At 38.2% G+C, this 27,151-nt stretch overlaps 1 protein-coding gene across 2 annotated transcripts in view; it reads right to left on the bottom strand.

Annotated features, from left to right (window-relative positions):
• Nucleotides 1-27,151, bottom strand: part of PEPD (peptidase D) — a 144,043-nt gene that overhangs the window by 80,047 nt on the left and 36,845 nt on the right. For both annotated transcript variants that reach the window (XM_075101399.1, XM_075101400.1), the window contains exons 8-9: nt 23,454-23,529; nt 21,996-22,042 (exon numbers count right to left, since the gene is read on the bottom strand). In XM_075101399.1, coding sequence (XP_074957500.1) covers nt 21,996-22,042; nt 23,454-23,529 — 123 coding nt within the window. The remainder of the gene's footprint in view (nt 1-21,995; nt 22,043-23,453; nt 23,530-27,151) is intronic.

Raw genomic sequence — 27,151 nt, 5'->3', positions numbered from 1 at the left:
ATCTGGCTCATGCCATGAGCTCTAGACAGAGGACCAAGGTGAGGGGGAATGTTAGAAGACCAGGACTCATTGCTGAAGACCATGGCACATCAGGGAGCAGTGAGGGCTGCTGAATTCTCTGAATTCAGGGTAAAGTTTAAGAAACATTGACCACTGGTTTTCTCAGACACATGCATTTTTACACTCAACTTGCCTAAGTTCTTACTTAGAACAAGCTGGTTTTCCATTGAAAAAGTGCTGATTTTGTAAGCAGGCAGAATTCACCATTCCCCTTGTTTATAGTTTAGATCTTACGTACCCCAGTTTCCACTCAAGTTTGTCTGGCTTAACCATACAGCACGTGGGGGCTTTTTGTTTAAGCACCCAAGTAGCCCCCAACAGGGGTACGCTCCTTAAAGGATTGCCTGTATTTACCAAAATGACTATTCTTGGATAATTTAGTGTGTAGGCACTCTGTTCTCAAGGAAAAAGTGTTCCTTGCCATCACTTTCAAAAAGAAGCTGACATTAGAAGACATTAGCTGTGACTTTCTACACAGACATCAGACACAGAAGTACTATAGAGAGATTTAAAAAACATTACCTTAGACTAGATTCATTCCCCCTGAGGTAATTAAGCCTTTGTTCTGAGGTATATATAAAAATCTCATTAGCTGTTTCTGAGAGAGATTCACTACACAGAGGACATGTTCAGTTATTTGCAAACTCTCACGTCTAAATTATTTCCAGATCACAAGTCCAGCATTCTCTAGCTTTCATCTAAATTCTTTCTTCTTAAACTCATGACCTCTCTCTTGTCTATATTAAAAAATTTTATATTAATAAGCTCAGCTGATCAAATGATCCAGATCTTACTGCTAAACCTTCCCATCATTTTGATGACTTACCAACTCTCAAAGGTCTACTACTATATGATATATGATTTATTGGGATCTAGAAATTACTTCTGAGAAGTCAAATACCATCAGATTTAATATCAACTCTCTTGTAACCCCACTTGTGAAAAAAGAGCAAGCGTTAGAAGATGACTCGTTCCTGACAACTACTTCTGTCAGTTAGCCAGGTTTTAATCCATTTAATGTGTACCTTATTAATATTGTATACAACTAATCAGAGTGTTGTGTGATAATAAGTCAGATGTATTACTGAAGGCTAAGTATATTACAACCATGGTGTTAACTTATTCAGTTAAATGTAATCTAATTTAAAAAATTAAATCCAAGTTTCTTTAATAAGATGTCCTTCATAACACCACATTAACTCAAATTAATTAAATACTTGTCCTCAACCTAGTATCAGCACTGTCATAGTTGCCAAATAAGCTTTCCTCATCTGGAATTCAACACGGCATCTGCCACAACCCCAATCTGCACCTACTGGTTGTTCCCTATCCTCCTGCCACAAGCGTAAATCAGAACCACATAATCTGCTAAACTTTAAACCCCTTTTTAGATCTTCTATATCGCATGCACATATCAATACGAAAATAGTTAGGAAACAGTAACGGTAAACAAAGATGTGCATAGTTTGTAATACTACATCCTCTGGAGAAGAAACTGAAGTGTTAAATGAGATCTGTCTACACCATGGATTCATTTAATAAAAGTTAATAATTAAATTATTTTTTATATTCAAGAACATAAATGTGACATAATAAAGCAATTGACAGCTAAAAAGCTGATTTCAATTCTTCACTTTTCAAGTACATTTTAAACTGTATTTTTTAAAGGAGTAGTTATTTAACTACAGATGTCAGTTGACTGGTAATTCCACGAAACAAATTACTTTTCCCCTTCATTTTTGAGTTCAGTTACTTTTATTTGTCCCCAAGTATTCAGCAGAAATGAGTTACATCAATAAAAAAATGCCAATTTTGATCTGTCTCATGAGATACAACAGCTCCAGATAGATTTTCAGTCAGAAGACAGGGTGACTAGAACAGCTATTATTAACAGCCATTAGACAGAGTGGCAGGTCTGGAAGACAGCTCCCTAGGTTTAGGCTGGATTAAGTGGATACTGTACGCAGACAGACCATCAAGCACTGTAAACAATTTTAAAACTCTACATTGTTGTTGAACTCTCTCTGCTGTCAGAATTGGTTAGATCACATCACATGAGATGGTTTACAGAAAAGTGACAAGCACTTTGCTAAACAGCAAACTATATATGGTTTATCATAATAAATTAAAATTACTTAATACAGGTACCTAAGCAAAGGTCTCAAAGAATGAGTGAGGTAAAGGAGATTGTTTGACATGGAACTAATAAGAAAAATCACTATAGGAAAGGAGAAGATACAGCAGCTTTGCTAGAGATGTCGCTGGCTTTTAAATAATGTTTTCTGCTTCTCCCTTGTGCTATCAAATCATTCTTTGGATTTATGCCATCTAACTTAAGTGGACTAGCCAAATAGAAATAATTTTTAATTCAGCAGATGCCCAGACAGAAAAAGTATCATGGGTAAATACCCAGTTTTCATGTGCCAAAGATAGGACATCAGTGTTATTCATAATAAAAAAGGAATAAAAGCAATCCTTTGCAACTAAGATGTTACACAGTAGTTCCTGATTTTGTTTAACAAAATGTATAGTGATCATGATAGCATTTAACTTTTGTTTCATACTTGTTTCATTTTGTTTCTGACACATTTGCCACCACGCAAGAAAACAAAACCAAACAAAACCCCATAAAATACAGAGCAATATAAAATTGAAAAGGACTTGAAACCCAAATAAACTTAAGCCAAAACAGCTATTGGAGGAGAGCTCAAGCTATCACAAAATTGCTGCCATTTCTTCTTTATTATTAATATGTTCAAAGTCCCCCTTATTGCTCTCTGAAGCTACAGGTTTGTATTCTGTAGCACTGCAGCATTCATAATAGAAGAAACAATGGGAAAATTACTTTTACTCAAATATTTCGTGCTTTTATGCTAATTACCTCTATGAACTTCAAGAGAGACCACTGTATGCAGCATTCTCCTAGTGCCAGAATCCTGCTCAGGACAAGAGGCAGGAGCAGTTCTTCCTGGGGACCTGCCTTTGCCTCTGAGCTGCCCCATGCTCACTCCACCAAGTCGGTGACCTGTGTGGTGAACCTATGCTGCTGCTCACCCATTTCTTTAATGTGGTACTAGGGCAAGCAGATTGCACAAACTTCTGCTATTCCTTTCTGACAGGCGCTTCTCTTTTTGCCCCTCCTAGATTATTAGTAAGGTTTTTAAATCAACTAGCTGAGAAGATATGAGGTCATTTCAGAAAGCATCTAAAATATCTTGGAAATTTAAGCCCACATCCCCAAAATACTAAAGCACTGATTCATACTCTATCTAAAAAGATACAGTTACCTTAAAAAATCCAGCCTTTAAAAGCTTAAATTCTACTGAGACGGCACTATGGAAGTGGGACTGCAGCACTTTCCAAAATTGAAACCAAGGTCTTTCTTTACATTAGCAGTAGCTCCTTTGATAATCTGAGCTGAAAGGAATCCAATATATTTTTCGCTCTCTAGCCTTACTTTTAATTCCCTGTTAGCTTGGATAACAAAAACAGATGCATCCATTTCACTTGCAGCCTCTTGTGCATGAAGTGAGCTCACCAGCCCCTAACACAGCCCAAGCCTGCCTTTGGGAAAGCACAGCTCCTCCAGGCAAGTGAATGGAATTATTTCTACCAGTCTTCATTAGAATAAATGGGAAAGGAGAGGCTTAAGGACAACGTTTAACAATTACGGTGACTCTGTGGGAAGAGCACAGATTTTTAATTTCTCGTTTTGAATTTTAATAATTGCAACTGAAAACAGACACCTTTGTTAAAATGCACACAATATGGAAATAAACTGTAATTCTCCAAACAATTATTTACTTTCCCACAAAGTAATCAATGCAATAAAAGCTCTTTAAATTGCTGCATGTCATCTTTTCCAAGTGTACAATCATTCAGATTTTCATATCTTTATCACAGCTAGTCAAAACACGACCAAGATGTAAAAAGCTCATCCACAGCTAAAAAAAAAAGTGGGTTTTTTTTCCTTTGTACCATTATTTTTATACTACATTTTATCATGTTTCCCTTGAGTGAGTTTTCTACATAGTCTTGCAAAACTCTTTTACAAATACTCTAAGCTTTTGGAGGAGAATAAAAAAGTTTCACCTATTTATTCCAGCTGCTTTCAGTAATTGCAGCAATTACTGCACTAGGGTGAACTGCAATTTAAAGACTACCCAGAATCATGTTCCCACTCCATCATTTACCAGCAGTTTAATTTTGTTCTCCTTATAATCACTAACTGTGTTAAGAATCTTTAAAAACAAGTCTACCATTCCTCTAATTAGTAATTTCCTGAGTTGTATTCTGCTTTTATTTCACCTCTTAATGACTAACAACAAAAAAAACCTTGTCATAAAAGCAGATCTGATTAGCTTAACAGAAAACTGGAATTCAACCTTAATATACCTAACAAGCATAACTGCGGAAGCTGTATATTGCATTTGAAAGGGAAGCGGGACTTACAGGTGGTTTTTGGAGCACAGTTGCGTATTATCATGGAGGAGCAAAAGATCCAGCAGAGGCTGGCCATTTGCTGTTCAGCTACCATACAGAGAATTGCAGCTTCTGCTGTCTCCACAGAGAAAAGAAATAATGAAAGGAAAAGCATAAGGTGGTCAAAGAGACTTGTTTAGCATCTCCTGGCAGAGCTCAGTACGGAAACATATTTTTAACTTCTGGTCCAAGCCTTAGCCCCTGGATACACTGATCCTTGTCCCAGCCGGTCGAGTTGGCAGTGTCTCAGCTGGCAGCTTTCTTGACTTCTTGGATGAGCATTTATTTCTAGTTTTCTGTTCTCATATGACAAGTGCTGTGCAGGGCAAGTTCATCTACCCCCGTTAATAAATTACCTGTATTAACAGTATTAAAAAACCCAAATATTTTCATACCACAAGATGTATAAGGGGAAGAACCTTCATAAGGCTACACATTGTCACACTGGCACTTAGTGGTGCTTTGATGCACCTGCAACCAGACAACAGCCATCTTCAGCCTCACAGAAAATCACATATTTAGGCCAATATGTAATTCATTTACTAAGGATTCTCAAGTGCAATAAATCCTTAAATAGGGAATAGCACTAGACTTCACAGCAAATGTATGTGATACTGTTTCCTAGCTGGAAAAGGATAAAGCATACCACACCCTACAAACTACCATTTTTATTCAGAATAAAGATAATTATAAGCCATATACAACTTTTGAGTTTGCTATCTACAACTACTAAACTATTGCCTCGCTTTGAATCTTCTTTGAATAAAATGGGGGAATAAACAAACCAAAAAGCAAACAAATAACATCTTACCAACCTAATAAAATCCTAGTGGCCTCTCACACTTTCAACAGTAAAATGCTACCCTTTTCCTTCCTGTTTCCCACTCTCCTTTCCTAAAACCCCTGTTAAAATGAGGGATCTGGTTTTGTTTTTACAACTTCTTGATTTACTCTCCATTGAACTTTTCCAGCAACAGTGAGTTCATGTAAAATTTGTCTGTGTAGATTCTTTGTTGGCTAAAGATCATATCTGTATTTTTCTGTACTTGCTATTAGGTTTAGTAGCCTTATAAGCATTCCTCTTCCCTAATCCCTTTGGACTTCTGTATCTTTCAACAAAGTCTCTTTGTAATCTGCACTTCAACTCAGAGCAGCATTTGTCTTCTCTAATCACTCTGAAAATGAAGACCTTTGAATGCAATTATAGATACTGTTTCTGATATTGCTTGGACTTCTATGACAAGAGGTCAGAACTACATACCGAACCCCCACTATATCTTTGTGTGCTGCTGGGACATTTTCCTGCAATATACACTTCCCACTTATATCTACTTATACTGAAAATCTGGTGGGTGCTGCTTCGTTCTTCTCATTGCAGGTCCTCGCCACTATGCTGCAAGAAACAACCTAGTGTTCACAGGCTGTATATGGCACACAAGCATTTTTTTCAGACTATGGACATGTGTAACAAACCTTTTCTATACATACTGTTCAGAAAAAGAGCAGCGTGTAGCATGCTTGTAAAAAGCCGCATTTTGAATTTTAAGCAACGTATATTCAGTCCAGTGTGCAACATGATTTAACATGTATTTTTTGAGGAATATGTTGCAAGACAACAGTTTGAAGTATTTGTTCAAAGAAATGTCATTCCCATCAACAGTCCTATTCTTAGCACAGTCACATCAGACCACTTTTTCACAGCAACACGTAGCATGAGAGTTTTCAAGGCCAACGTTGTCTTTCTGTATCAGAAAAAACACAGCTTTTGGTTTTCCCTCCCAATTCTTACAGCTTGCTTTCTTTAATTACTCCTTAAAAATGTTCCTCAGCACAGATTGAAAGCTTTTGTTGTTCACACTCAGACCAGTATTACCATGCAGGGTTTTTAAGTGTACCTGCGAGGAACACTTCTAGGGAGTTTAACAGATACTTTGTTATAACAATACAAATCAGCAAGACTAGTGGCTTCGAAAAAGTGTTTTTGTTAGCAGTATGCTGGGTGAACATTATTTTTATCAAAACCACGTGCCAACTCACCCTACAAATAAATTGCAACCCCATAAAATTGTCAGAATTGTATCCCTTAGGAACAGCAGAAGTTTGATTCACATGCACTTCTGCATTGCAAAATACTTCATATTTTGTTTCTCCAACGTAAAGTGTAATAGGCTACATAATCTGATTTATACTTTGGGGATGCAGTATATCTATTAACTACGTAAAAGACAGTGCACTAAATATTTCACAGTTTACACTCCAAGTTTCAAATATTCCTGATACTGAAATAATGAATGGGTGCAGGCAAGAAAGCATTGGGGGAAAAAAAACCAAAACCCAGCAACAAAGAAGAATTGCCTGCTGACTATTGCCAGCCTAAATCATTATAAAGCAGGAGCTATACCAGGGAAACATTGAGAGCTGAGAGATCAAAAAAGAAAAAAAGCTTCCTAATGTAGTAGCTTCCTAGCATTGGGGTGGGGAAACATTTTCATTTATGCCTATACCATCATTTACATTGAAATTAATATTCCTCTGTGAACTGAAAAAAATACTTTATTATGAATAAAACATAACTGTTTAATTTGAAATATGAAGAGGAAATAATGCTAGATAGATTGTTACTATGAACAAAAGCCTTACCTCAGTTTCCAAATTACTTATTTTGGAAATGAAGATCACATATGCAAGTTAGTAGCCACTTTTCAAAAAAAATCCCCTGCAAATCTTGTTAAAAGTCACATCAGAAGAGTCTGTCACATGCACTAGAAACCCCTGACATTATGTGCACGTTAATATAGGAACAATGACATTGACAGAACTCAGTGCACACAAGAGTTAAACAGTTAGACCTGTAGATTTGAACAATTCTTTCAATTTTTCAGATGATGAAAACACAAGTTTTCTGGTTTTTATTAGTAAATAAATTGTTCTGAATAATGGAAACAACTGCTATAATACGTATATTAAAACTTTAAGATCAGAAAGATCATTTCTTAAGTACATCAAAGCTCTACTAATGTACCAAAGAAACCCTGTGCATGTGAACAGTAAACCCCCAGGTCCCCAGACAACAGTATTGCCCCCCTGGCTATAAAAATGACAAACTACCTCCACAGTAGCAGTACACCCAAAGTCTGTAACAGATTAGATTTAAAATTGAGCAATGCACCAAGGCAGCTATTAGTCTTCCAACTCAAGTGTCAACTTCAAACAAATTAATGACCGAGCAAATGGTGTCTTGACAATTACAAACTGCATTTCTAAATCCAAATTCCAGCACAATATTCCTGAGTAAGTTTTCTGAACTGTAGTGATTTACTTGAGTAAAAAAACACTGCCGCATGTGGTTCTGAAATATTATGCAAGCTATCACATCCACTTCACTTTCCAATTCTTTAACAAAAGACACATACTGGAGAAGAAAGAAAAGGAGATCAGAGCAAGAATTTGATATGAAAGAGCTGAAAGTTACATCACACATGCAACCCTTGTCAAATTCTTCCAACTACAGCCATCTACGCATAATCTATAGGTAAGATGAAACTGAATATTCTCCAAGAACCACATGATGTGAAATGTATCTCAGCTTGAACCTACAAAGGAATTGGCCAATAGTTGAGGTTTTTTGCAGACTATCATCCATTTTCAGCCCACACTCTTGGAATTAGAGAAGACAAGTAAGCAGACAGTAACAACTAATTGTATGGTCCTTCCCTTTCCCTTAGAGGGTTGTTTTTTCCTCTTCAAAGCTTTATAGATTGATTGTAAAGCCATGCTGTAAATCAAAAGAAAGCCACTACTCATTACCTAGTTAGAATTTCCTGGGCTCTTACTGTGAAGCTATTTCTCTGCTGTTTGATCTTGAGGCCACCGGCAATGTCCACAAGCACACTACCTATCATGGCAGCTGATACACATTTTTTCCCAGATCCCTTTTCAGCAGCTTGATGAATTTCCACGGGCTTCCAGTTCTAAAGAGAACCATGAAGACAAACGATTCATGGATTCAAAATACTTGTTCAGGTTGAAAAAAAGAAAATATGTGTAAAACCAGCTAGGAGTGACTGAGAGTTAAAGAAAATGGAGTGCATGGCCTACTGGTGTAGACCAACATACCCAGTTGTGGTTGCCTACGCTCCACCTGAAAAATAAATGAAGTAATGCCTCCCCCACCCACCCACCCCCAAAAATGAAGATTTACAACCACTGTTACCACTGTAAAAGTTATCTCCCAGCAAGGAAAAATACATAAAAAGACATATGCTTTCTGCTCATGACTATCAGCTTCTAAGTTTCTTCCTTATGAAATGATGGCATGAAAAGTTTCATTCTGTTTCTTTTTTTAATCTCTGAAATACCAGGAAAGATCAAGCCTCTTCTTTCCAGTGTTGCTGGAGGGCATTGCTCAAACTATCCACTTCTATATTCCAGTCCTTCAGCAGGCAACAGCACTCAGTCCTTCATTCAGGTTCTTTATAGACAAAAACAAATACTTTAAGCCAAGTTTTCATCGCTGCCAGCTTTGAGAAGTCCTGTGCCTCATGTTTTAGTACAAACAGTACACGTAGCTATGAACGGCAGGTCCCCACCAGCACTCCTGCCTGCCACTTTGGTGGCTAGGGCCAGGCAGCAGCAGTCCTCGTTGGATCCAAGACAAGGTACCTGTAGGAGTTCAATAATATCTCTGGGGCCTGGGGACTTGTGCGGAGAGGGGCACTGGCATAGGGCTAATCAGCAGGTGTAATCAGCAGGTGTAGCAGCACTGAAGGAAGATGAATGGCACTTGGTAATAATCTAGTATTTATTTAGAGTGACAATGGTGACAGCTGTGATTTGCCATGATTTGTAGCTCTAAGTTGGAAGCCTGGAGCCCCACACCCTGTTCAAGCGTTGAGGATCAATGCGAGGCCACCAGCAGACCATCAAGATGAACATGGTGCAGAGTGCTGGCTGGCATGGAAGAGCAGGACCCCATACTTGAACTGGTCCCACTACCACCCTCACGTTCCCCGCAGCCCCATCAACCACAGCCAAGCAGCCTGACCCAGTACAAACCTCTAATATGCAACCTTTGCCTCACACATTCAGAAGTAAAACACTTGAAAAGTCTCCACCTACACATGCTTACACCCATTGATTTTTTCCAAGGTGTCTTTAAAGAATCAAAGCAGCAGCAAAGGACACAACCCTACCCTTCCCCTCTGCATCACCTCATCGAACAGGAGGGGAAAGTAGAGCAAGATAAAATGTATAGACTGAACACTGAAGGAATTATTACACCTGGCAAACAGCAAAGTAACTTAGCTAAAAATAACACGCAGGGATCACTCTCAAAGACATAGGTACAGCCAGGGTGCCTGCAGAGAAGCAGTACATTTTGTGTAGAGCAAGCAGGATAACCTACAGGAGGTTATGGAGCTCCACGTAAGAGCTGGCCATCTCACCTGAGCTCCGAAACATGGTACACAATCTCAGGGCAGTGCACTTCACCATATATTTTGGAATAAACTTTTAGATCTTTGTCATAATATTTTGGAATAAACTTTTGAACTGCTGAAAGGCCTCACAAAAATATTTTAAAATTACTTCTTCGTACAATTATGCATGCTAAGCATAACTGAACCAAAGCCTAACATATCTTCCCTCAAAAAAAAAAAATTTACATATTTCACTGAAGTTCTACACAATAGCTAAAAGATATCACTTGTGTCTGTCCACACAAATGAATCTGCATCCTTTAGCCTGAGCCCAACAGAAGAAACACTTATCCATTTTTTACTTACGAGGTCCCCTCTTCATTTCTGAAAAACAGACGTTCTTCACTTAAGGCTGCCTAAGACTATTTTGAGAATCATCAATATTTTAAATTTAGGAAAGTACCAAATGATGTAATAAATACAAATCAACTGAAAAAACAAGTACAAATGAAGGTGACCCTGTCATAGGGTTGGTATATTTAAGATCAATTTGTCTTTATGCCTCAGTGCAGTTAGTGAGTGAAAGGTGCTTCTGGCCATCTCAAGACTTGAACTTCAGAGACAGGTAGTATAACGTCCCTCTTCTCATCTCATGACTATTTTCACTTTGCAAAAGCCTTTGAACACATGATGCAAGTTCTACCCATTTCATCACAGTTAATGATCAAACCATGTTCCGCACTTCAGAAGATACATGAGGAAATAGAGGGGGGGCAGGCAGGAAATCTGCTGGGTTTGGATCTGCTATTTTAAGTAATAAAAAAAATATTACTTTAATTTCTGCTAGGAATAATGCACGTGCTTTGACTGATAAGACTTAAACAAACACCAGAATTACAGAAGTGAAAATGCACACATTGCATCTCTTCATAAAGAGGGAGATTCCTCTGAAGGCAAGCATCAGTTCCTAGGATTTTGCCCCATAGTCTACCCACTGCCTTCTGCAGCCCGACGGCTGGAAGATGAACATATTCCTCTTGTTCACCAAAACATTTCACTCATGCATACTGCATATCAGATGATAACCCGTGTTCCTAAGCAACCCCACACTCACTCCACATTCTACCCCCTCTGCCACCAACAGACAAGAGGTTTTAATCATCAACTCACACTGCACCAAACGTGTAAGTATCCCCTCATGAGAGGCTTGGGCACAGCACTGCATTAAGCAGCATCAGGCAGCTTCAGCCCCTGTTTTGTCTTCACCAAGGCATGTGGAATATAACTAAAAGGCAGCATTGTTACTTTTGAGTTGTTTATAAAGACAAGTTTAAAAAAAAATCCTGGCTTAAACATAAAATGCTTGCAAATACAAGCTAAGAATTTGTATTCTTGCCAGCAGGTATGGAAACATTCTTTTAGAGGTACTGAGGGTTAAACTTTTTTCTGACATTTGTAATATTCGGTGCCGGAAAAAAAAATCTCTGCAAAGAATAATTGCTCCCACAGGGACCAATCCATGGGTCACAGTTTTTTGCACTTGACAGCAACAGAACCTTGAATGAGATTTTCTATAAAACCTAGACTTAAGCTTGCAGCATAATCACAATGTTTGCCCTAGCTCTAGAAGCTGAACTAAAGCACCACTTCTACAGTGTAATTATTCCACATATGTTCCAAAAACCCATGGGGAAATTTTATTATTCAGAAGAATAAATAGGGTAAAAATAAATGGTTTTTAATTTTAGCCAATTTTCACACTCCTTATGAATTTTCATTTTTCTTATGCAAGTTTAAGTCCATGAGAGAGAGGATTTGCCTTGAAGAAATAATTAAACTTTCATCTTCAGTTATGCTTCTTAGCAAATACACAGCCACCCACATAGCATAGCTTCAAATTGAATATTTGAAGTTTGAAGTTCTATTCAACAACACAGAGTAAGCAGAAGCACAGTAAAGGCTTAAGTTAGAAGGAGGTTGGGGTCCCACCACAGAGCTTAATTTGCCCTCAATACTTTTCTGAATACTTGAACTATTCTTAGAGAATAATGCAGTAATTTGTCATATGGGATATGTAAACCTACTGCCTTAAGGATAATAAAGATTATAACACTCAATTTGTGATATCTGAACCAGGTTTAGCCAGCTGCAGAAGTCAGAATTTTTCTGGGAAGTGAAGCTGAGGAAGCAGGATTCCACCCAGTTCAGGAAGATGCAGGCAGATTTTACACTTAAATCTAACTGTGACTACTTCTGTAATCCCTGGAAACATTTCAACACTCCTTTCTTAATGCAGGGGCCAAACAAATGACTACACAGGTGCTCTGTAGGCAGGTCACAAAATCTGCATGTCCCCAAGCTCATTCACAAACAAGTCACACCCCATTCCACAGGGTCCTGCTGGCCCACTCACTTCTCTTACGCGTCCACACACCATCTCTGCAAGTGCTGCTCCTTTTTCCCAGAGCTCAGGCTGTTTTCCAGCACCTGAGCTGGCTGAAGAGAAGGGCAGAAAGACTAAACACCAACAGTGGAAAATGGAGATTAATGCAGACTGGTGGACTGTAATGTAATAATGGATTAATTTTCAATGCCTATTCTGAACTGCACTAGGGGCACAGAGAACAGCAGTTTGGTAGTCTTCCTAAAGATGCCATATCTAACTCCAAGGGCCTATTGTAGGTGGTAAAATCACTACACTGATCCCAAATGCTAGAACCAATATGAAAATGAAGTACAAAGTAATACAGAAAACTAGCAGAAATAAGTTGCAACAGCCAGTCAGGAACTCTTTCAAGTAACAGAGACCTCCTTGCCCCACTGGCCCCAGATAACCAACCAGCTCACCTAACCCAAACAAATTCTAGACCCCCTAGGAAGGTCTTATGGACACAAGCGTCTTTGATCTGCAACAGCAACAGAAACAGTGTTGGCCAGGACATTCCTCAGTTAAACGGTTTCTTGTCATACGATACTGACTTCCCTCTCACAAAGACAGAATTTCTGCTCAAAACTAGATGAGTCCTCCCTCAGATCTCTGAAATCTCCCCAAATTTTGAAGGATTGGGAAGTCAACTCCCGAATGCCGTTGCCATTTCCAACCCAAAAAACCACATTAGTCACATTTCCAACACTTCAAACACACAATAAAGAAACAAAATTATCCTGAAGAGCTGTCCCAATCTAACATATTACACCCAGTGTCAACCCTTGCATTACAGAGCAAATCTAGAGATTAGACAGGCAAGAGACTATTGATAAACCACACCTAACATCCTAAACTTAACACAATCCTAATATTTACAACTTATACATACACCTTGCGCCCAAACAACTTCACACAATTTTTACAAATTATCTGCTAACCAGAAACATAAGAATGCCTACCCATCTCTGCCAATCAGTGCTGACCAAGAAGACATAACAAGTACATTTTGAAATAAGAAAGCAGCAGAAATCCAGTCCAGTACTCCTGAAAGACAGGACATTTTACAAAAGGATTGTACCAAGTGAGCAGTGATGGCAACTGTACCTTACACTAACACATTAACTTGTGGAGCCCTCAAATATCACATACCTCATTGATTCTTTTAACTATATATGTTTCAGTACATTAATTGGAAGATACAGGGTCAGTTGTCAGCAAAGTTCTTCATATCCCTTACTTCCCATGACTGCCTCAAGGCTCAATTTGACCTACTCAGGAAAAGCTGTTGAAAGCAAAATCTAAGTAACCCAGAAATAATGTTGGATTTTGAGGAGTTCTCAACACAGATACATTCCTTTTAACAGAAACATTACGTCAACTGTCTAACATCATTCAGGTTCTTCCACAATCTCCAATCTCACCTAGAGTTCATTTTCCATCACTTTTGCCTGGCAATTGAACTCTGTTCTGCCCTGCTACATGACTCAATCTTAGTTACACATGCCATCTTCAGCGCTGCTTGGACAGCAGAAATGCAGCATAGTTAAGCACAAAGGCTTCAGTGCTAAGCAAACTCCAGTACTCTTGCATCTCTGACTACAGTCAACCACCTGCAGCTTTGTCCTTTGCTGCCTTCATTGACTTCCCATACATATTTTTTTTTCCATTATTATTTGTAATCTCAGACCTTAATAAGCATCAAGTGACCTAAGCCTACCATCTCTGAACACTTAAAACCCCATGACCAAGACCTAGGTCAGAATCACAACACTTGAGGGCAACACCACATTCTTCAAATGAGACCAAGCTCATCTACATGGAGAACCAAACTAAAAAAGACTATCACATATCATCCTGCAATTATAATCCTGACCTTATGTTTTTCAATACTGCTGATAATGGTACACTAAAAAAAACTACCACCTGCCAAAACAGTACACAGTTCTACACAATTCTTCCCCTAAAGAGATGACGCAACAACAGTAAACAAAACAACAAAAAAATCAAACACAAAAAAGAACCATCAGGATAGCTGTTAGAAACGCTGCTTAATAAGCTGCAAGGTGGCACTTGCACACTATGGTGATGAGGATGCTCTAAGAACCAATTTGGAAAAGAATTTATGCAGGGGCATGCCAGCAGCAAGGAACAGAATCTGCTCATTTTCTTTTCATCTGTTTAAATTGGTTTTGATTTTCGAAGGTCAGTGTGCAACACTGTGTTATTAATGGACAGTCTTGGTATTCTACCCATTTGCTTCAAGCTGGGCTTCTAGTCGCTGAGCACGATCACGTAGCAATTCCAGTTATCAAAAGATGAGGGCCAAACAACACAAAATTCTGATCTGTCTGCTTTGACAGTAATTAGCAAAAACTATTGAACTAAAGCTCACAATGCAGATAAAGCCTTGCATATGGTAGAATGTTTACTTTTGACTTGTCTGAACAAGCATGAACAAAATCCACAGCAAATAATAATCAGTTCAGCCTGCTGTCTTTTATGAGTGCCATTTCACATCTCTCCGATCTTAGCTTGTCATTAGTAATGCTAATTAGTTCACTATCTCAATGCCACACTAGATTCAGTAAAAACTGAGTTCATTGCTAATTTGAGAAGAAAGCTTGTTCTTTTTTTATGTAAGAGTAATACTTGCTTTACAAAACACCCACAGAAATCAATATTGCTTACAATTTTCAGATTCAAAATTTAAATAAAAATTGCAACTACCTTTTGATTTCCAAAAAGGTAATTACAAATTACCACAGCACTAACAAGATTAACAACCCTATAAGGACATACAATGACACAGCATTTAAAGTTGGGTTATATTTTGCCATGCAGGCAAGCTCAGTTCTGTACACACGCACACTGCAAAAAATCCTTCCACAGCTCTCTTTCTGAAGAGACACATTTTCTAATACCAGCATGGTAATTGTTCTTCAGTATCTGTGGGCTGATAGAGGGGTCTATTTTAAAGTTCTTACATGGTCTGATTCCACAATTTTTTTCTAGAAGATAAAACTCAATTATGTGGAATTTCAACCACAAGTCACAAAAGAGACCTGTGCAATTAAAGATCACTCTCCTATACAAAGAGCTAATTAAAGTGACATCCAGGTGGTGAACCAAGCTTTCCTCTACTGAAAGAGAGGACGTACGAGCTTGCCATCGTACCTCCTGCAAAGGGAAAATGCTGAGAGGTTACTGGGAAGATACTTGAACTGCTATGCTCTCTACCAGTAGTTACTGAAGCCCACCACCAACCACTATGACCACACAGACCCGCAGTTCCAGCAAATCAGGTCTCAGGGGTTTCAATGCCCCCACAATCCCCTCCCCAGGAAGTTTTTGCTCTCCACATTTCTCTCAGCTGGGGAGAGGGGAAGAGCAAGGTGACTGGAAACAGGTATGTGTTTGTCGTGGCTGGGGCAGCTGGAAGCTCTCAAAGTGGATTTACCACAGAGAAGCACTTCTAAAGCAGATGAGGTGCTGCAACAGGAGGTCTCCATGTTCAGGAGGTAATCCTCACCCCCACTTCTGTTGAGTCGAGTGCATGTACATATGGATTGGTTCCTCTGTGTGTCACAGAAGAGGAACAATGCTCAGGGGTTTTTCTAAACCAATTTTTAAACTCAGATTTATTTTAAGACTATTTACTACCTTATTTCAGCTGGATTAGAAAATCAGCAGAGACAGCCTCATTTAAAACATCAAAGGACCAGTTGTACCTGAGGGAAGGTAGGCAGGAGGGGAAAGCCACAGGAAGTCTCTCTCTCAGTCCAGTTGCTCCTACCAGCAAAGATATCTGACTTCCCTCTGGGCACTGGACACCTGAGATTCAGTGTCTCGTCCAACCTAAGCAATTAGCAGCTACCTGACATGTGCTGTCAGAAATGCACTAAGCTGCCTACCTGCCCCTGGACCACTGTAGGTCATTCTGTACCACTGTTTTTAGGAAGTTCTGGGTGACCCCGAGCTGCTCTGTCCCACCAGTCACTCCCCGGCACAGGTACAAAACCACCATCTCAGCTAGTCACTTCCCCGCCAGCGCCAGTACGAGCTCGATCAGAAGCTCCTGGGCAGCTGTGCAGTGCAGACGTTTTGCTAAAAACAGAAATTGCTGCTGATCCATTTCTTCCTTTGACCCTGCTACTAGACTAGGTTAAAAGGCAAATATATAATATTGGGTACAGGGTTGTCTTAGCACCAAACCACCACCCAGACAGCAGGCTGGCACATACACCAGTCCTATCAAACAGGCCTGCAGAAACAAAGGAAAAATGAGTGGATTTTTATTTTTCCTTTTTAAACATGGAGAAAGGCTACCTTCCTCCTCTCTTTCAGATATTTTTCATGTATTTTCAAGTTTTATATCCAGCCTTTTGATAGCAGTAACCTATGTTTAAAAACCCATTACCTCTAATTGTGAGGCAGCTTTGGGAAACAAGGCAGTCAAGCCATTTTCAGTCTACACAACACTATCAACTGTTTAAAAAAAATAAAGGCAAAGAAAAATCTCGTTTCAGTAACTGAGCAAACTGACATGCTGCTTGAGATTAATGGAGCGCTGGTCTCTTGTTTAATAAAAATAAATCCTATATGTAAATACCAGTGAGGGTCCTGGCACAATTCAACACCATTTCCATGTCAAAAAGCAACTGTGAAAAATTTACCCTTGTATTTTTGTCTGCTGCAATGGGCATTCTTGTTTACTCTCCACACACACTCATGCGCAGGACTTACAAAGGCTATGCTTGAGCTGAAATTCTAAATACAAAAACTGGATCATGAAAAAAGTATAAATATTTTTAAAGATTATTTGCTGCAGAAGTCAGTAACTTTCTCAAGAACATTCAAAGAGCAAAATCTATCAGGAGATGATAAGTGGCAAATCCTGATTAGCTAAAATAATCAGCATTTCACTAAAAGGAAATACCCAAAGGAAAATAAAATTATTCTGGCTATTTTCTCTTTTCTAGTTAAATAACATACATGTTTTATTTTCAGTTTGTTCCACTGGAGCAGCAGAGAGAGAGATAAATGAAGGATGAGAGCCATAATCCATGAAAGCACTCTCAGTGTTCCACAGATAGTGAAATTTAACATTGACAGATATGACAGCAACTCATCTCAGAGTCTAAGCTCTGCTTTGGAATCAGAGACAGTACTGAAAAGAATAGGGATAAAGAACTCATATCAGCCTCGGCTGGTAAGAGAGGCAAGGTGAAAAATAGTCTGTACGCATTGTGAACCAAGAAGGAAAAACCTCTGTAGACACCTTCTTGCCATTTTATTCTTTCAATTGTTGCCATTACAGCAGAGTGGAGTTTAAGTTTAGTATTAACTACTACAAAATCACCATAATTATTTGTATGGTTGTACAGACCTAAAAGACCACTGCACTATATACAAAGGGGGCACCTGTACAGCTGGACAATAAGCTCTTGACCTGGCTGGCACATGATCTGAATAAACACCAACTCCCTGCTCTACAGCTGCATCTGGAGAATCAGTGTCACACCCAGGAACTTCTTCAGCTGACTGGCGGAAACTGGCTGCTGTGAGATCGTATGGAACATATATTGGCCTCCCTCACTTGTACCAACCTTAGCACTGAAGCATTTAAAGTCAGAAGAAGGAAATGCAAGCAAACCTTACAAAGAAGACGACAATGTGGAGATGAAATGGCTTACCCTAGCAAGCCAATAGTCAAACCCACAGTGCCTGAGCAGTACCCAAGAGCTACAGGATCAAGCATCCTCTGAACAGGTGTAGTCAGATTCTTCTTACTTTGCTGCTTTTACTGATGGAAACAACATGCAAAGTACTGTTACCCACCTCTGACACCTGCCCTAGCTAACCTACCTCTGACACCTGACACTAGCTAATTGCTCCTTTGTTTTAAAAAGAGCCCACTCTACAGGATCAGGACCCAGGTTTTTGGATCCTAGGCACTGGACTCTCAGTTACTTGCATGCTAGCACTAAGGTGCTCCTGTGATCAGCAGTTGCATAAGTGTTCAGAGATAGTCAAATAATCTAGGGACACCTGGACAAGAGAATGAGCTTAGTGCTGCCCAGCATCATCACAGCAGACGACTACATTATCATTTAATGAATTCAGGACTGTGCACAGGGCTTTCAGTGCTATTAAGAACAGGATAAAAACCCACAAAAATGGGCAATGCATACAATAGCTATGTGTCCAATACTGTGTACGTAGCAAGTTGCTCTTCAGTTGCTACAGCATACACTTTCACTTCATTCCCCAATCAAATCAACAATTCCAAGCAGCCATCCCAATCTTAAAATTGTTCTCTTCAACAGAAAAGGGAACAAATGAGAAAAGGCACAGAAGATTCAAAACTTCATTTGGTAAATACTAAGCAGATGAACAGACAACATTCTAGAAACTGATAAACACTGATCTAGAGCAAGGTATCTCCGGTGCTTTAGAGCATCCTGAAACAGATGATCATAGGTCCTAATTAGTACTTTTAGTGTGTATGTACATATCTATATATATACACAAAATATTTCTGTTTATAAAACACTTAGGGCCACTTGGCTGAAATCACAGATTTTCTTTCACATGCTTCGAGCTGAATGTATCATTCTGCTGTATTTTAACAATATATTCACTACAGAGCAGTTTTGTAATTAAAAGCCTTTAATTAAAGAAGATTAATTTAACATGAGATAAGCACAAATACTAAACAAAGTACTTCAGAGAAAATCCAGAATCTGACCTACCAAAATGATTTTATATGCAATTACACATGCTGTGAATTACTGTTTGTAGATAATTGCCTTGGCTGTCTCCTTAAAGTCAACCGACCACATATTAAAGTTAAATAACATCAAACGAAAAAAAAGAAGTCAGGGCTGATTGGACTTGCAGTTAAATCCATTCATTTTTTAATATATCTCAGCATTAACGCATTACTGGTTCAAAATCATTTACCAGTGGACCTTAATCATTAAGAATACTTCCAGCATATTTCTGAAGCTAGTTTTCAACCCTCAAAATAAATATCTTATCTAGAGATTCCTCCGTAATTTAATTTCCTTCAAATAACTTCTCAGAGAATAATCCTAATCCTAGAAATATAACTAGCTTTATATATTGCTGACTCTTAGATACATTTCCTACAGTATTCAAACATGTCCTTACTATATCATAGAGTACAAGTAAAATGACTCATTTTTTGTAGGAAGGCTGCTTAACCGAATGAACAAAAGAAAGGCTACACTTAGGTCCTACCTGTAGTAATGGAAAATTTTAACTGCTTTTGAGATCTCTGTCATCATTCTTCCCAGTAGACAGGGTCAGACCAGCTTTGCACTCAAAACCCACACATGCTGTACTCCACAATGTCAAAGAATGAAGTAAAGTAATATGAAGGGGGGTTTACTGGCCACATTTCAAGAGATATCTATATTCATTTCAAAAATTCAGTTTCACAGCTCTCAGTAAGAATAGTAAATGCACCTGAGCAAGAGGGCTGCACAATTCAGAAAGCTTTCTCAAAGGGAGTGGAATCAATAGCAACATCAGAAAATGAAAAATTTCATTAACTTTTAATTGATCTCTTAAATAAAAGTATAAATACTTTTGATAAATGTATACAGACTAAGAATTTTGGTTCTCTGTACCCTTAAGATTTCAGATGTACCAAAGCTGCTGAATGCAAGCTGTCTAGCCTGTTGAATGCAAAACAAAACAAAACAAAACCAACTAACCAACACCCCAAGAAACCCAACCCAAAATACATAAAACCCCTCTACTATTTCAGTGAAAATTGTCTGGGTTTGAACGTTACTTAATTTTACATCTTTGAAAGTTCCCTTCTTAGGCTACATTAGTTTATCTGCATACAGAGTAGAGATCTCCTGGACTGTTTTCTAACTTCATTTATAAACATTTGAACTACACATTATTTGCCAGAAATGTTTGGAAATTACAGGTTTACATTTTTAGGACCCTTTACCCCTAAGCAATAAAGGAACAGAAACTGGAGCAGGTATGAATTCCACCAGCACCAGGAACTGAAGTTCTAATTATAGTCTCCAAGGCAGACACTACAGAGGTAGTCTGCCAAGACCTCATTCATTAGTGGAATAACCTCAAACTCTTTCAAGGAGTGTAATCTATCAAGACATATGGAAGAACAGAAGGCAATTTAAAATAAGTTTAATATACAGTTGCCTAATTTTTTTTTTAATTGAAAGACACATATAATCTTTTCAAAAGGTTGATGTGTACAGAAGCTAGCCAGAGAACAATGAAAGTCCTAGAGTGAAAATGCAATATACCTTCCAGACTTACAGAAGAGAGAGCGTGTGTGTGTATATACATAGGTATTTGTTACATGACATTTAAACCAAACTGCCAGGACTGTGACATTTCAAAGCACTTGAGAACAAACTGCTCTATGGAAATTTTTGATTAGGAGCCAAAATTTCACTATCAGCATGTATAGCATGGGCAGTGAATAAAATGAACAAAAAAAACAACATTCATTACTAAAGTTAACTGAGGAACATACACAACACATTTTTTTCCCCGTTACCAGTGGTATATGTAACTGCAATTTGAAGCATGATCAAATTATAGGCATGAGCCTGTAGAAATTTAAACTGCTTAAACGTAACATTACTTTTTCCATATTCCCTATGTTCTAAGGACATTATTTGTTTTTTGAGCTGCCTTGAAATCCTGATGACAAATACTGAGGTTGCTTTATTTTCCCCTCACTAGGCACTGAATTAGCCTGCTTACTAACATTTGAAAAATTACTGTCAAGAAACAACAGTAACTGAGATATGGCTGCTATTTTCTATTTCTTCATTATGCAAATACTTTGAAAATTGAAAATACTGTATGCAAGCTAAAAATAAATGGACTTGGTGATCAAAACTGTGCTTTATAAGATAGGCTGATGATGATATAGTGTAAATACTGATTTATTTATTGAGGAGGCAATGTTTTTGTTGTATCTAGACACATCACTACTGTATCAGTTAGGAGCAGCTAATCCTCCCTGTATATGCCTGTACAGCATGTTTTCTACAACGTAAGAGATATATACTGTATTCTTATTGACTTCTTGAAAGCTGTAGTAACATCCATTACATTTGTTAGATGAGGTCCTTGTTTGGGCTAAGTACAGGTAATGCTAACTCGTAATTGCAGGCAAAATGTAATCGAACACAGCTTTTATAAGGTTCTTAAACACTCATACATGCAGTCTTCTAGGCATAACAAACATAAGGGCAATGTTTATCCATGAACACCATTTTACTGGATGGCTTCAAACAATAATAACAGCTATTTTGCAAAGCTTCTGTAAATTAATAAAACTCCAGGAAGAGAATTATACTTCACTAAACCATCACCAAAAAATAATCAATCATCATCACATACACATTTGAAACTGATGAAGTACCACCTCAGAATAATAAAATAATGCTTACAATAGTCTTCAAACAGCAACAACCTCTCAATCTCAACTGAATCAACACTACTGCTTTGCCTCAGCTATTGCTTCTACCCCTACTACAGAGAGATTTTCTCCTTTTTATTATAATTATTGAAAGAACTCTTACCTCTCCATCTCGTATTCTTTCATACCTGCTTTTACTGCCTTCATTACCTGTAAGATACATATTAACATGGGATATTCATAGCAGGAGAGAATCTCATATTTATAAATGTATGCCTTATGACTGAGTATCTCCAGAGGAACTTTTATTACAAAAATATCATCTGTACTTCATTTAAATTTATGTCAGTAGATGCATTTTAAAACTACATTAGAAATCAAACTCATTTTAATCTTAACAAATGACTGCAGTCTCCAGCAATAAAGCAAGTTTAACCGCAAAACTACTATATCCTAATGAAGTGCAGCTCATCAAAATACCAATGCTTATTTCTGAATGCTCTGGTGAACTTGGCAGCAAGTCCTTTTGTTTTACTTTTATGAAACACCAACAAAAAAACCCTGTGAACTGGAATATACTAATCAGGGAGATTCTCTGATTTATACTTTGCAATCTGAATCAACAGAAAACTACTAGAGTTAACACTTTTACAGCCTACAAGTCTGATTTTAGTTCCCAGATTTGCTGAGAATGTGCAGCAGTTTTATTCCTTTGTCTGTTTCTGTATTATGAAAGTTCTAGGCAGCTGCTCTGTGGAAGAAGTTCTCTCAGATGTGATAAGATGAAGGACCAAGGAGAATGAATGAAAACTACTATCCCTAGACTTTGCCATTTTACAATATTCACTTTAAAATATATTTACAGTTCACAGTTCAGAAATCTGAGGAGCAGGAACAAAGACAATAGTTGAGTCAGTAACCTCATCAGCTACTTTTACCTAAGCTCCCTCTGGTCATCACTCAGAACTCACAGCATCTCTGCATAACTATATGGAGTACAGGATTGATACCCAAGTTAATTTTGTCACCAATACCAGTAGAGCAACAGGACTCCACTGGTACAGAGCTAGGTCCAACCTGAGCAGCCTTGCTGAGAGCCTGGATTTGTCTTTGTGACACTGTTATGTCAACAGAATAGCATCATGAAGCACTGTACTGGGGACATACCCATCTCTGAGGAGCAACCTAAGCAATCCTTGCACTATCCTCCACTGTGCATGGAAACTCTCCTTCAGTTTGTAAGGATCTGGAAGGAGTAACTTGCTAGTTAAACTTTCCAGAGCTGGTCATGCTGACATGGGCCAGAAGAATAATCTTCTTGACCTCTTCCTTCTCCATCACTATACAGGTATTTGTGCATACCAGACGGATAGATTGCAAGCAGGTCACCTTCTGCTGAGGCTCCAGCTCTTATCCAAAACCACACATCACAAATGCACCAGTGAGTTCAAGGACAATGCAAGGTATATTACTGGGCTGTAATAGGAGGGATATTATCCTCTTATTTCTACCCGGCCTTTCCATTATTTTATTACTAAGCAATTCAGGGTTGCTGGGAACATTTTCTGAGTACCACTGCTACACTAAGAGCAAAAATTATTAACAGTAAAGGATCCATTACCTCTTTATGAGCTTCACTGGAGATTTTATTGGTGTAGCGCAGAACTTCCAACTCCATGTCTGTCTTAATCACACGACTTAGAGAAAAGTACAACAGATATCAGGTTAGGTTGCAACTTCACAGCTTAAGAATATGAAATAAAAAAACCTGAAAATAATACGCATCACCTGTGGTAAAATTAGATCAAGTACACCTCAAGAGAGAAGAGCTATTACAGTATTCATGACAGCAAAGTTTTGTTGGCATTGATTCACGATTAGCAAAACAATCTTACAAAGCGAAGTCACAAGCATTTCAAACATCAGCCTGCATTCTTTTGATACTAATAAACAGATGGTCCAACCAACATTTTTTCAATTCATTCTACAATGCATTAGGAACAAAAGCAATGTATTTCTGCATTTGTCATGGTTCAAACACTACTTCAAATGGAACATTTCTACAAGCATACTTTATTTACTTTTTAAACGCAATTTGAAACGAGTTTACATAATAAAATTCCCAGAGCTCCAGAACTTCTGTTCAGCACGATCCCAACTCCCACCTATTTGCAATACCTCAGAAGGCAGGGGGCAGGGAAGTGTGAAGAAATGCTATTTCTGGTTGGTATTAAAAAACTCAAAACATGACATTCAGAAACCACAGCAGCAGTAATTACGGCCACAATGTCCATTCTCTTTCAAATGCTTCTTGAGAAAAAATACCAAACCAGACAAACCCCCCAAAATCCCATCCGGTTCTTCATGCCTTACGAGATACTGAATTTATGTCTATTTATGGGCCTTGATACTCTGTTCTGAACTAATCTCAAAAATTTACCATTAAACTCTTATCTACTTACACTGCTTTCTATTATGTATTTCAAATAAAAGCATCTATTTAGTGTGACATAAACAGGGAAGCAGAGATAATTCCACACCTTCTATTAGAAATCACCTGCTCTTTCCACTGCAACACATACTGATTTCTTAATATTTCTCACGCCCATCTCAAAGGCAGCCGTGAAGTACATACTTACTGTTTACAAAGAAATCTACATCTACTGAATTGCATGAAAATATTCAAATTGTATTTTCCAGCTCCACTCCAGTGCTTGCAGCAGTTACAAAGTACCATAACTGTTATATTTTGAAACTGCCACCAAGACACCCCTTATTTATTATAACATGCTCCTACTCACCCTGCTGTATAAAACTATTTACTGTATTTCTGCCTCTGTAGTTTTTTTTAATGAGTCCAGAAACAGGTTTCTCAGCCATCAGTGCCTCTGATGTGCGATAAGAGCATTTCCCACAGACAGCAATTGCATTGCTATGCAGCACAGCCACTCCTTTCAAACACAACTTTTCTGGCAAGAGTAAAGGTACCTTTGTAAAAATGCTGACATCAGTCAAAATGCTCTTACAAACAGGAACACAGTAGACAGGAATGGATTGACATTCTTAGTCAATTGGAATATGACACAAAATAATTATTATGCACATTGAGAATGAGAAGAACAAGCCTTTAAAATGCACACTGAGGTGAAAAAATTACACTGGGATGGTATAATCTGCTCACCATGGGTGAGGAAACAAACTTCTGCTTCTGCCTTTCAGTCAAGACATAAAGAACAGTAGCTCAAATATATTTGTGTTAGAACGAGGTAGCAAAGGCTTATAGATTTTATTTTTTAATCCTGTTCTTCAGAAGACTGCATGTACTAGCAGGATAATTTAATGCTTGTTTGATATACCTTTATATTACTTTCACTATACAGTCATACCTCTGATTTGCAAGTGCCTGAAAAATAGTTTGCGTCATAATTTAGATGTCTAGTCTCTTTATTGGGATCTGCTGGTAATACAAGTTAGTAACTACTCAAAAGCAAGTGCAAACAGTATTAGAACCTACTTTACTTGACTAGGTATAAGGCTTCAGGGTCAAGGTATTTATTTTAGATCATAACTTCTCAGGTATCTTTTTGCATATACAAATTCATGCTCAGCTTCAGACAGACTTTTTATGCATCACCTTCCTTTACACAAGGTCAAGCACTGAAACATTTTACAGAAAATGTTTAGTCATTCTGAGACCAACAAAAAACACTACCCAACTGTTAGTTGAAAGGGAGGGAGGACGTACAACTGTGCAGGGAACATAATCAGCTTCACCCTCCACTAAATACCAGAGAGAAAAAAACACTGGGCTTCTAAGATGTCTGCAGTGGTACTGCTGATGGAGTTCCCACCAGCATATTTGGGTTGCAGAAGGGCAAGCGTTTCATCACCTTCTCACTGTTTTGATGGCATAAGAAGCAACACTCTCCCAAGCCAGGTTTAAAGCTTTGCTAGTCAAGTACTGTGGTTAGGACTGTAGGGCAATCTTACGGGTGATGAGTGGTCCACAGTTCTCATTATCTTTTCCCCCCACTTTCAAGATAAGGCTAAGAAGAAAGTCCCACCTTTGTTCATTAATGTGAACATCAACATTTCATTAAAAACAGCTCTTGGACCAGTTACACACTCTACATACATTCATTAATATTTTAATGGGAACACATAATTTCCAGGCTCCAGCTAATGCAATTGCAAAAATGTACAGATTCAGCATGCAATGCAGTTCTCAGATTAACAGGCAAGCCACTCAATGTAATCAAGTTAAAATAGAAGCACAAGTTTCCTGCTGTCAGGATTGTCCTATAACTTTTAACTCTTTTTTTTTTCCTTTCCATTTTACCAGTCCAAAAACATTTCTTCTTCCTCACTCTCCTCTTTTAATACAACTTTGTGCTTTTATTTGCATTTGCCATATGAGCAGGTGGTCTTTTCATGCACGTCAGTCATTGAACAGGAGAGAGAAGTTTTAATACAAACAAGTATCATTTCAGTCCTGAAATTAAGTTTGGGCATTTTAAGTGGCTGGATACCAAATTTCATGCACAACCTATTTTCCATTAATCAAGTGGTCAAGAGCATACAGAATTCGAGGCAATTATGAGGCTGAAATTTGCATAACTCAACCACATTTTCCTAAACCAGTGCTTTCCTCAAAGATACACAAATGTTTGTTTCTCTATGTGCATTCACCACTCCTGATCATGCTGTCAGGAGTATTTGTTCCCAGTGATCATGTCAGTGTTTATCAGTTGTCTTGCTTTGTTGTTTTTAGTACATGCGTACAACCTTAATGGCTGCTTTCTGTGACATGTGTGGAAAACATATGGGTACATCCACTCCTCCTTGTCCTTCTGGAAACACTACATTTACAGACACCTAGTATGTATAGATGCTGCCCACATAGGCAGACTCTGCAGTCCTGCCTTGTCTTCACCTTTTTTCACCTCTGCTGTTACCTTTCCACATTTTGTTTATAGAAATTTCTCTACCATAGTTGGTATATTTATGCTTTTCTGCAAGCTTTTGCACAAAAACTTGCTAACTGAATTTACATCAAAGCCAGTAAACCTAGTAAATGCATGGATGCAAAAGACAAGCATTACAGTACAATTCTGAAAGACAGTTGCATGAACACCAAACACAGGAGTTCATCTTGAAACAGTTCAAAATGATGTTAAGAGGTTTACATCATAAATAAAAAACCTTTGAAAACACAAAAAGCATATGCCCAGCTTTAAGACATTAACATACAGATCACTTGCTCAAAGAAACTATTATAGCTTTCCATCAAAGTAATGCAAAGTACAGAATATATTAAAT

The sequence above is a fragment of the Phalacrocorax aristotelis genome, chromosome 8, assembly GCF_949628215.1.
Source record: "Phalacrocorax aristotelis chromosome 8, bGulAri2.1, whole genome shotgun sequence".
In the NCBI taxonomy this organism is placed as follows: Eukaryota; Metazoa; Chordata; class Aves; order Suliformes; family Phalacrocoracidae; genus Phalacrocorax; species Phalacrocorax aristotelis.
This window is presented reverse-complemented; position numbering and strand designations above follow the sequence as displayed.